Here is an 11,646-nt window from a genome sequence, read left to right on the forward strand (position 1 = left end):
CAGTCCCATTGCCAAAATTCTAAAAATAGCTACTTTTCACATCACAAAGTTGTATTAAAATGCAGATACTAAGAAATGAGACTCACTCCCACCCAAGTAATCTGCTCTTACACTAAGGTCTCAATCTTAGTTTAAGCCTTAGCACAATTAATAATTACAACATGTCACAGACCTTCAAGATTCCATTTCAAGAGTTAATACTGTAAATGTAATACATATTGGAGGTTAAAGTGTGTCTGCCACATTTCTGGTCATGAAGACAAAACCTTCCCTCATTCCTTTCTCCCTGACTGTCCTTTATGACAGCTCCTAGAGGAGCTCTGTCATGGTGCGGTGGCTGGAGCCTTAAAGGCTGGGAAGAATGACAGAACATAGCAACAGTAAATGATAACCATTTTTCACATCCATGTTCTCAATTCTTCAAAGTACTTCCTTATCTTTTATATCACCTAATCCTCAATAAAACAATCTGAAATAAGAACAGTTTCATCATGTTTCAGTGTGGGTACAGGACTGTCTGTGGCTATGAAGGAGACAGGGGGGAAGGAAAGAGTAAAATTAGCATTTGAGGGAACACTTTACTCATGAGCAGGTTATTTATAATTTCTGGGTGTTAGCTTCCTCTTATGTAGTAGAACCTACCCTGTGGGCTAGTTAAGACTTACTCTTTATAGAACGTATAAAGAACTTAATACAATGTGTGTCAATGAGAACATTTCAGTGAATGTTGGCTCTCACTATTATCATTTCTTTTAACTTTAAGGTTCACAACATCCTTGTGAGATAGGTATTATTTCACCCATCTACCTGTTGAAGACTCCAAGTTTCAATGAAAATTAACAAGTGCTTTTTTGAATGAAATGCTTTCTACTTCAAGCTGAAATTCCACACAGTCATAGTAACCACGTTGCTACAAATTTGGGTCAATTACAAATAGCAATAGATATTTGTTTTCTTTTTATTTATTTATTTTTTTATTTTTTTTTAAATTTTTTTTATTTATTGGCCTCCCTGTCCTAATGCTATCTGCTAAATGCTCAGCAGGTTCCTTTCATCTTTATATACTTCTGAATTCCTTTTATTATTTTTATTTGTCAACAAATAATTTCTAATATTACTATTCAGTGCTATTAATACTATTAATGCTAACTAATATTATTTCATTACAGTAATAACTATTTTTTGCTGAGTACCTATGCACCAAGTGCTACACATTTCACCCACATGTTCTCATGCAATGTTAACAAATAAGTAAGGGGAAAAGTTAAGCCCAACTTCACAGATGAGTTAAACTTATGCTCAGGGGAGTAATTTACCAAAATCAAAATCATAAAGGGAGATAAATGCCTGACCTAGGATTTAAACTCATATCCATAGAATTCCAAGGTCCATGATCTTTGTTTGATTGTTGTTTGATTGTTTATTTGGTTTTCCCCTCCAGAGGCACTTTTAAAATCAATTTTAGGATCACCACAATGCTTAACATGATAAACTAGAAAAATTAACAAGATTAGAAGACTGAGTGGATAAAGAAGACATTTAGCTCTACTAAATTCATCTACCAAATGAGCTAAATGAACTAAATCAATCCATAAAGTCCCTATATAACAGTCAGTCCTTCTACAGGCCTTCTCCTCAGGTGGGGCATTCCCCAGGAAACAGCACAAATCATGTGGCCTCCAAAATTGTGAGGAAACACATTTCTGTTGTTTAGACCACCCAGTCTGGGGTACATTTTGACAGAAGCCTGAACAAATGAACACAGGAGACATCAGTGAGGATGAGGTGTATGAGTCTGCCTTGGGTCTAAGAACAATCGATAAACAATATTCTTATCTTCATTTCTGATCGAGTACTTAGTGATACAAAAACACACATACATATACATATGTATACACACATATACATATACATATGTATACACACATACATATACATATACATAGACAGCCCGATGCAAAGCCACTGTGGTGGGATGCATAAGAACCTCGGGCAAGTGTAGGAAATTTCAGGTTCTAACCCCATCTCTCTCAGAACCTCCCTGGTGCAACACAATGACTAAGAACATGGCCTTCAGTATGACACAAATATGGGATCAAATAGGGCTTCTTCAGGTGTTAGCTGGATGACTTGAGGAAAGCTACCTAACTACCCAGAATCTCAGTTTCTCAATTCCCTAAAAAGTGACACCTCCTATCTTCCAGGGTTGTTATTCACAAGAATAATTTAAATATAAGAAACAAATGAGATTATAAAAAGAAAGAGCAAAGAATATATCTGGCACATGCTATGTGATTAGTAAATGGTAACAGTTGTTATCAGGTTGAACTATAGGAAATGGCTGATATTTGATCATTTTTATCTATCAAAATGGCAATTCCATATAGTTAGGCCTATTTTAATGTCACATAGAGGCAAAGGAGCACAATGGTTAGCAATACAAGTTCTGGAATCAGGATGTTTGGGCTGGAGCCCCACTTCTGTCACTCAATAACAAGCTACAGAACTTCCCTAATTCATTTCCTCAGCTAAAAATTAAAAATATATACTCCAGGGGCATCTGGGGAACTCAGTCAGTTAAACATCTGCCTTTGCTTCAGGTCATGATCCTGAGGTCCTGGGATCGAGTCCTGCAATGGGCTCCCTGCTCAGTGGGGAGTCTGCTTCCCCCTTTCCCTCTGACCCCATCCCCTATACCACTCATACTCTCTCTCTCTTATTAAATAAACAAAAAATCTTAAAACATATAAATATGTGTGTATATATTCCATATATATTCCACATATACATATACGTATATATATTCCATATATATTCCACATATACACATATGTATATACATATATATTATATATATTCCATATATATATATATATATAATATATATGTATATATTCCAAAGGATGGATAGAAAGATTAAATATATTAGTCCAAACAAAGCTCTTAGACTAATGCCTGGTACTTAGACAGTCCTCAATGAATGTAACCTACTATTGATGTTACTAATACTAGTAACAAAATGAAGAAGGTAGATCTGAAAAATCTCTGAAATTAATTCCACCCTCCAATTCTATACAGTTTTGTTTGGTATTGATAAAAGAGAATTATACAGTTGTCATTCTACTGTATACAGTAAGGATTCAGTTAAATATTGAGGGCAAAATCAATAATTTTCCTTAACTTCTTAAAAATTGCTAAACACCTTTAAATATAATTTCACATAAGATGGAAAGCTAGCAATCTATACAGTGTGGGGTTTAATTTGTTTATACATATGTACACAAAGTTGTTCATCATAACAGACTACTGGACTGAAGATCGATGGACTAGAATAGTTACCAAGCCACTCATTCAGTAGGTAATGGTGAGCAAATCATTTCAATCTCATTTTTCTGTTTGAGAAAATGAGGAAGAAGTCTAAGATACCAAAGCTTACTTCCAACTCTAAAATTCTGAGTCTCTCTCTACTATAAACAGATTAAGAGTATAATGATTGTGTCACAGTAATATAAGTCATTTCACCTGGCAGTAAACAGTAAGTAAAGTATTTTCAAATAGCAGAATGTTAAGAATAAAAACAAACAAAAAATCAAAAACACCACTCAGTTAAAAATACACCCTGTATTGAAACCACAATGCATATCTGGGCAAATCTAGGTAGTAACTCTTAACACTTTATACAATAAGTGGAAAGAATTAATGATCAAGCTTTTCCTGAAGCTGACAGATGGTATATATTCCTTCTCAGCAGAAATAAAACTGCCTGGGCCAGCTATGAAACCAATACTGACTTAAAATCCTAGGTCCATTTGTACAGACACTCTAATCTCTGACCTTAACAAATTCACATGACATCAGATTTCTGTCCCTGAAAATTGTTAATTATGATATAACTTCTAGGACTTTTGAGAGGGTAAATTAGTTAATGTTTCTTAATCACTGAAAGGATGATTAACCAAAGAAAGATCATCGCTGTGAGACTCGAAAATATGTCACTTCTCACAGCTTTCTTCCAACTAACATAGATATCTCAAAAAAAGGTTTTAAAAAGAAAAAAAAAAAGATTTTCATGACCATGGGGTCAATCTAAAATAATAATTGTGAGGGGCGTTTGGTGGGCTCAGTTGGTAGAACATATGACTCTGGATCTCAGGGTTGTAAATTCCAGCTGTTGGGTGTAGAGTTTACTTAAAAATAAAACCTTTTAAAAAATGAAATAATAATTGTGAGACAAAAATAAATAAATAAATTTCTCAACATGGCACCATGAAAATAAATAGGTTGAAACTGAATGGTCCATATATAAATGTTAGTTTTGGGAGGAAAAAAAAATAAAAAACCAAGACACATTGAATCTGTTACCATAAAACACACTCTCTTCTTAAATTAAGATGTTCTTATCAATTAAATTATATCTGTTAATTATTAAAATGTCAGAAAATACAAACTCAGAAACAGATGAACTTCAGTATGGGGGCTTCCATGGATGATATTTTGTGTTAAATTGCTCCAACATTTCAAAAAAACCTAGGAAACTAAATTTCTCAAGGTCGGTCACAACACATTAGGACTTTCTAGTAAAGAGCAACAACTACATTGTCCGTTCCTTGAAAATAAATAAATCAAAAATAGATTTCATCTTTAAAAAATCAAAATACTCCCTTATTTAAAAGGTTGTTATGAAGTGGAGGGGGTAATTGTTTGGTTTGCTTGTGTGTGTGTGTGTGTGTGTGTGTGTGTGTGTTGGCTTCCCTCAAAAGATTTTTTTATTATTCTTAGCTTAATTTTAAGATTCCAAAACTCACAGCATGTCATAATTAAACATCTCCTAGGAAGTGCACAGTCTGATTAGCACATTAACTCAGGCATAAACCAGCCGTGACCATGCTGCCTCCAGGTCTGGATCAGACCAGTCTGGCAAAGAACAGTCATGATGAAAACTCCTACTAAGACATACTAACCTCAACATTGTTTTATCTTCCATCAGTGAAGATCTCCTTTTCCCTGTCAATTCTTATGCAATTTTTTAAATCGTTAATTCTGGTCTGAGAACAATCAACTAGCATCCTATAAATATAAATAAATATAAATAAAAAATGGATCCACTAGTTCTGAAAATCAAATAATTTCACCTTCATTCTCAAAGGTTCCCACCGCCAAAAAGCTCAGATGATTAGGGAGAAGTCAGAGATATTTTTTAGGGTTACACACCAATAACTAGAGCCCAAGACTTCCTATCCAATATCAACTCCTGTTTTGGAGAGGGAGAGGAAAAGGACTGCCCATATCCTGATGTCTTTTAATTGGGCTGGTTGGCCAGTTGTTTGCTTAAAACAAAATGATAAGCGCATATGACCATGGAAGTGGAAATATCTTCCCCCACCGTCTACATTTATACTGTCCAAAATGGGTAGCCACTAGTTGCACACAGGTATTATGCATTTGAAATGTGCCTAGGCCCACCAAGAAATTGGATTTTTAGGTTTATTAGGTTTTTTTTTTTTTTTAATTTACTCTTAAAACTGATAGTCCTTTGTGTTATTAGAAAAATTTTAAATATGTTTGGAACAGCTTAGGTATGTGAATTCACTTTTTAATTTATAAAATTTTATGAAGCCAAACATAAGTATTTCAGATGAAAATCTCATGACTGAATTGTGATGTGCACAAGTGTAAAATATATACTATATTTCAAAGAATAGGCAACAGCATAGACTATCTCATTACTATTTTTAAAAATATTGACTACGTATTGAATGCTTCAATCTATTACAATATTTTAGATATACTATTTTAAATAAAACATATTATTAAATTTAATGTCACTGGCTTTTACTTTTTTTAACGTGCTACAGAAAAAATTTGAATTGCATGACTCCTATTACATTTCTGTTGGGCAGCATTGATGATGAGTAACCAGTGGCCTGAGTATCAGAGATGGGCCGGTGAAGTGGTTTAGAAAAATCTGTGTAGCCTGAGGAAAAAGCAGAGAGGCCAGACAGGACTGCAATCACACCCTAGCTCTGACACTGAACAAGTCATCAGCTTCCTCAGCCTACATTTCCCCATGTGTAAAATGGGAAGAATGGTTTCCTAGCTCAAATAAAATATTTGTAAAGTATCTGGCACATCACAGGAATAAACAGTTGAAAGTAGAAAGCAGAGATTTCAAACTACTAAGAATTAACTGCTTCTAGTGTTTACGCCTTCTTGTAAATGGGCTATAATCTCTGGACCCTTTCTTCCCCTAATACTCCCACGACTCTGTTATTACCTTCCTTTTAAAGATGATTAACAGCAACCTTTATACTCAACATTATTATCAAAATATTCAACAACTGGAGGTACTGCTTCCATTTGTGTTTTAATGTGGTAGTAAATTCATTTCTGAGAATACCGTCATGATTTTTTTGAATCTAAAATTCACCTTAAAGAGACTTAAAGGGGCACCTAGGGAGTGCAGTCGATTAAGCATCTGCCTCTTGGTTTCGGCACAGGTCAGGATCTCAGGGTCATGAGATGGAGCCCCTTGTGGGGCTCTGGGCTGAGCGCAGAGTCTGCTTGAAATTCTCTCCCTCTCCTTCTATCCCTCTTGCTCATGCTCTCTTTCTTTCCTTCTCTCTAAAATAAATTTTAAAATCTTTAATAAAAGAAGAGAGAGAGAGACTTGTAATATCAGAATACTTATTAAGTCCTTTTCAGGCTTCCTAAAACTCATCACAGCAAGACCTTGTTCTCTTGAGTATTTGGTAGGCTCTAAGATGCTCTATGTAAGACATTAAGTTAATAATAATGAAGCATCATTATTAAACATGTAAAACATGGGAGCCAGCAATATTTATTTTAAAATTAATTATATCTATTGTTATATTCTATATTCTTTGTGATTTGGAAAATGCCTGCAAATTCTTATGAGGTAATACCATAGTCCTCAAAAGATTAGGAAAGATAAGCCTATGACAAATAAAATTAAGTCCTCCTGCACAAAGCAAACAGTAAAACCATAGATAGAGCCTTTTTCACCCAAAAGGAGAGCAATATAGACTGAAAAATTTCAAAATGATTTAGATAAATTAATGCCTAGAAAATCATCATATAAGTAATTACTGAAAAGTGTAAAGTCTGGAAATCATCTTTCATCTTTCAGCAGGATGGCAAGGAGAAAAATCAAGCCTTCCCCACAGTGACTTTTCCTACAATGCTGACTCCTAACAGGAAGGCTTAAGGGTCAACTCATTCTTATGATCATTCTTATGTTTCTATAAAAACTAATTGACAATGACCTCTCTCTTCTGTTTCTTGCACTTTTTACTCATGGTTTTCCATTTAGTCCTTTTATCATTGTTTTTCTTCATTCATCTGATGAATATTTATTGAGCCCTTACTATGTGACAGCTAGTCTCCAGGCCTCACCATTGAAACTTAGTAGGCTGTCATATTACTCAAACAAAAGCACTAATGCGAGATGGAAATAGAGAAAGGCAAAACATATTTTTTTTTCATTAGTTGGGTAATATATGTGCATGTGTGTATACTCTTCATTATGTCTGACTTGTCACCAAAATAAATTTGAAGTTATCACACAGCATCCAAGTTCATAAAAATTAACTTGTTGGTTTCTAACATAATTTTAAGTTGTTATTATTTTAGCTTATATTATATCATAGAGCTGAAATTCAAAGTTCATTTGTGGTTTCAAATAGTCTATTCTTAGATTGTATATTAATACTAATATCTCCTCACCAAAATTTACCATTGATGGCAAAATTTACCATTTTTGATGGCAAAATTTACTATCATAACTCTTTTGGGTTTTCTCCAAAGTATTCAGATAGTTACATAATAGGTCAGATATCTCCTACTGAAAAATCTTGTGTTTACTAATTCACACCTAAGGGGGACTTTCTAGGAGAAAAAAATTAAAAAGACAGGTTGTTTATTAAATTATAAATATTTACTTGTTCAATTCTCCATTAGATTGTAAGCAATCTGAAGGTAGGGGTAAGGGCTCACTTTCTATGTGCCCCTCTGAAAAGCATGGGTTTCATGACAGTTTGCTAGACAATTAAATGGAAGGTTGGTTGGATGAAAAAGAGAAATAAATATTGGGATTTAAGATTTACCAATAAAATGAGAACTACCCGGGTGGCTCGGTCAGTTGAGCACCTGACTCTTGATTCCAGCTCAGGCCAGGATCTCAAGGTTATGGGATAGAGCCCAACACCAGACTAGCACTCAGCACAGAGTATGCTTCTGATTCTCTCTCTCTCTCTCTGCCGCTGCCCCTCCCCGCTGTGCTCTCTCTCTCTCTCTCTCTAAAATAATAAATATTTTTTTAAAAAGTTACCAATAAAATGAGTTTAATTTTTGAGACTATTTTTCAACCCTTTAGTTAAAAATACCTGTGTTAGGTGATGATGTGTCCACGTAGGTTCATCGATTTTAGCATATGCATTATACTGTTAGGAGATGTTGGTAATGGGGGAGGCTATGCACGTGTGGGGGTAGGGGAAATCTCTGTACCTTACTCTCAATTTTACTGGGCCTTAAACAGCTCTAAAAAATAAGTTTTTAAAAAATAGGTGTTAAACCTTAAAAATATCAACGTATGACTAATAATGTACTTTATTGTATAAAATAAAATATTGGTTAATTAATTCAGCCTCAACTTATTGCAGTCTTAGCAATGTGCCAAGCACTACTTTCAGAGCTGTGGTTTAAAGATAAATAAGATCTGTAACTGTAAAGTAGGAAATGGAGGTACCGCCTCCATTTAGGAATTCGGCAGGTACCGCCGAATTCATGGGAACGAATCATGATTTTAAATAATGATTAAACCATGGAAAAGAAAATCCATGGAATAATGCATTTCTTACTCAGAATGTGATCTCTTCCCCAATGAAAACGAATGACAAAATCTACTTTTTCAGATGCCTTGAAATTTTTCAATGTTTTACACTTTTTGCTTGTTGCTTAGAAAATGCTACCTCCTAATACAAAGTAAGATGTCCTCGGTGCCTCTGTCTTTTGTTGGAGAGTCCAGTAGGAAGGGAATGGAAAGAATGAGATCAGAAATGTCATGGAATAGAGAAAAGAAAAAATATCAACACGAGATAAACTGGAGCAAAGTTCTGCACAATATCATTCTCATATTAGATCAGAACACTGGAACCAATTATTAGATCAACCAGGAACCTAGGGTAAGAAGCTGAGAAATGCCTAGAAATGAATAACTGCATTAGACACATACTTTGCGAGGACTGTCGGTTAAAGGAAACAGTGCAGAAATCCTCTGAATAAGCTTATGAGCAGGCTGAAGTCTTGATCAGTGAAAACTAACAGCCTGTCATTGGCTGGTCCTGCTCCTGAAGCAGATCCTTCAAGGCTCTTGGCAGCTGGCAAGATGCAGCAACTTCTCTCAGCACTACCGGCCTGGTCTGGCAGGTTCATTCCTTTGACTCTGGCAGATAGTATCTCTGGTTCTTTAAAAGCGTCAATCATGTTAACCCAGACCAGTGTAAATGACAGACAAGAAAACCTGACCACTGGGGAATGGCAAACCTTTCTGAAGTGAACAAAGTTTAACAAATGGAAGAACTGACCAAGCCTTGTAGCAATGTCTGCCCACCTTAAACCCATTCTAAGAGGTTGCTCAAGTCCCACTTACCCCTAACATCTGGTGGAGGTAGTGATACTCTGGCCCTTGGTTGTACAGCAGGAAGGCCTTCCAGAAAAGCAAAACATTCAGGGAGAGCCAGATAAACTAAATCATACAGAGAGAGAGAAAACAAAAATTAAAAATAAACATTATCTGATGAATGGGAACCTCAAGTACATTCCTCAGACACAGTACTTTCAGCGGAAGCTGGATTAGGACTCGCAGAAAGCATTTTCAATTAACCAGCAAGCTGAAAAGCCACTCAGGGGAAAGCAAATCTGACCTTACTCAGTCCCTGCACCTGAGATCTAGCATCTGGGTGGCAAAGAGGTCTCCTAAGGGATCTGCAGGTGTCCCCTGCAGTACATGGGACTAAGGAAGGAGTCCGGGCATCGCGCGTCCCTACAATGCAACAGCAAAACAGAAGCAATTCGGGAAAAGAGCAAAGGGGTGGGGTGGGGGGTGGGGAGGGATGTTTAAAGGGTTAAGAAAAAGTCGTGTTCACTAAAAGTGATCACCTCTCCCTTCCTCCACGTCCGCTCGCTCTCCCAGGGCAGTGAAGGAGAGTTCCCAGGCATTTGGAGCGGGGATGGGGCGGGGGGGGGGGGGGGGGGGAGGCACGTTATTGTCTCCAGGTAGGAACAGCGGAAAGTTTTTGTTAGTTTGAGAATGTCCGAATTAGAGGCAAAGCTTCTTCCAGCTTCCCACCCGCGCACGCTCGGAGGATGAATCAGGGTGGCTGCACAGAGACGAAACGCAGGGAGAGCCTCGCCCGCCATCCTACCAGGCAGAGGTGTTTAACCCCTTCGTTGGCCAGCCAGCTCCTCCAGGACAGGGCCATGCCGCCGGCCCCGCGCTGCGCTCTCCGCGGCCCGCCCGAGAAGGAGCGGCGGCGGCCGGGGCGGCGGCTGCAGTGGTGCGGCCTGCGGGGGAGGGGCGGGGGCGGGGGCGGGGGGCAAGGCCCGGGTGGGAGCGCGGGGGCGGGCGCCGAGCCGGCCGGGCGGGGTGTGCGGCGCGCGGGGGTCTGCGCCGCGGCCCCGGCGGCCCCCGCCCGGCGCTCGGAGCGCGCTCCCCGCCCGCCGCCCCGCCCCGCCCCGCCCGCGAGTCCGCCCTCCGCGCGCGCCCCTTTGTCTGCGGGCGAGCGGGTCGCGGAGGCTGAGCCGCTCCGAGGTCCCGGCCGGGAGCGGGCGGCGCGGCTGGAGCAGACCCGCCCCCCCCCCCCCCCCCCGGGCCGCGCCGCGCCGCGCCCGCGCCCGCTCGCACACACCTGGTTCTCGGGCGCCGGTCGTTCGCCCCCAAAACGTTCAACTCAACAGAGGCTCCGTAAGGACATTGGAGCCGGAAATAGCCTTTCGTGTGGGAGCGTCCGCCTTCTCCCGCCCCCCTCGGCCCCCCATCCCACCCCTACGGACGCCTCCTCGCACCCTGCCCTACGGCCCCCCCCTACCTGCCCCCCTCGGCCCCTGCCCTCACCCCGCGTCCAAGCAAAGCGATTGGAGAAAACCTGCATTAAAAAGAGCCCAGCGGTTTGATGGTTAAAGCTGACGTAATTCCCAGGGGGCTTTATAGGGAAGCTCAGATTCCCTCGGTTTAGAAAAGTGCGTCCTATTACCTAGTATCAGTCTGTTTAGCAATGGGAATCCTCTCAAGCTTGCACCAGAGGCCTGGGGAGCGGTGAGAAGAGCCTGGGATGGACACAGGCTACCTATCCTACACCAGGGAGTATCAGTGTGAGGAAAGGGGGGGGGTGGGATCATTCATAAAGAAGAATGTCTGATGCAAAAAGTAAGTGTGCAGCAAAAGTTTACGAAGTCAGGGATTCTCCAAACTTTAACAACTAACAAGTGGCAGAAAAGGGTAACCTAATCTCGTGGCTTTCAAGCCTTTTTTTTTTTTTTTAAACAGTTCCATTTTACAACACGTGCCATAACATGTAATTGAAACTAAAATGTCATAAAATCTTCTCTTACTACAGCAAGGTACTTACT

General features: G+C 39.2%; 1 protein-coding gene across 6 annotated transcripts in view; it reads right to left on the minus strand.

The window, feature by feature from the left end:
• NOX4 (NADPH oxidase 4) overlaps positions 1-10,684 on the minus strand; it is a 161,761-nt gene extending 151,077 nt beyond the window's left edge. For 3 of the 6 annotated variants that reach the window (XM_072726154.1, XM_072726155.1, XM_026015243.2), the window contains exons 1-2: positions 10,443-10,614; positions 9,668-9,763 (exon numbers count right to left, since the gene is read on the minus strand). In XM_072726154.1, coding sequence (XP_072582255.1) covers positions 9,668-9,763; positions 10,443-10,499 — 153 coding nt within the window. In that variant the 5' untranslated portion in view covers positions 10,500-10,614. Of the gene's footprint in view, positions 1-9,667; positions 9,764-10,442 lie in introns of all 6 variants that reach the window. The other 3 variants (XM_026015242.2, XM_072726156.1, XM_072726157.1) reach the window with 3 other exon arrangements.
• Between the last annotated feature and the right edge of the window lie 962 nt (positions 10,685-11,646).

The sequence above is a fragment of the Vulpes vulpes genome, chromosome 11 (genome assembly GCF_048418805.1).
Source record: "Vulpes vulpes isolate BD-2025 chromosome 11, VulVul3, whole genome shotgun sequence".
Lineage (NCBI taxonomy): Eukaryota > Metazoa > Chordata > Mammalia > Carnivora > Canidae > Vulpes > Vulpes vulpes.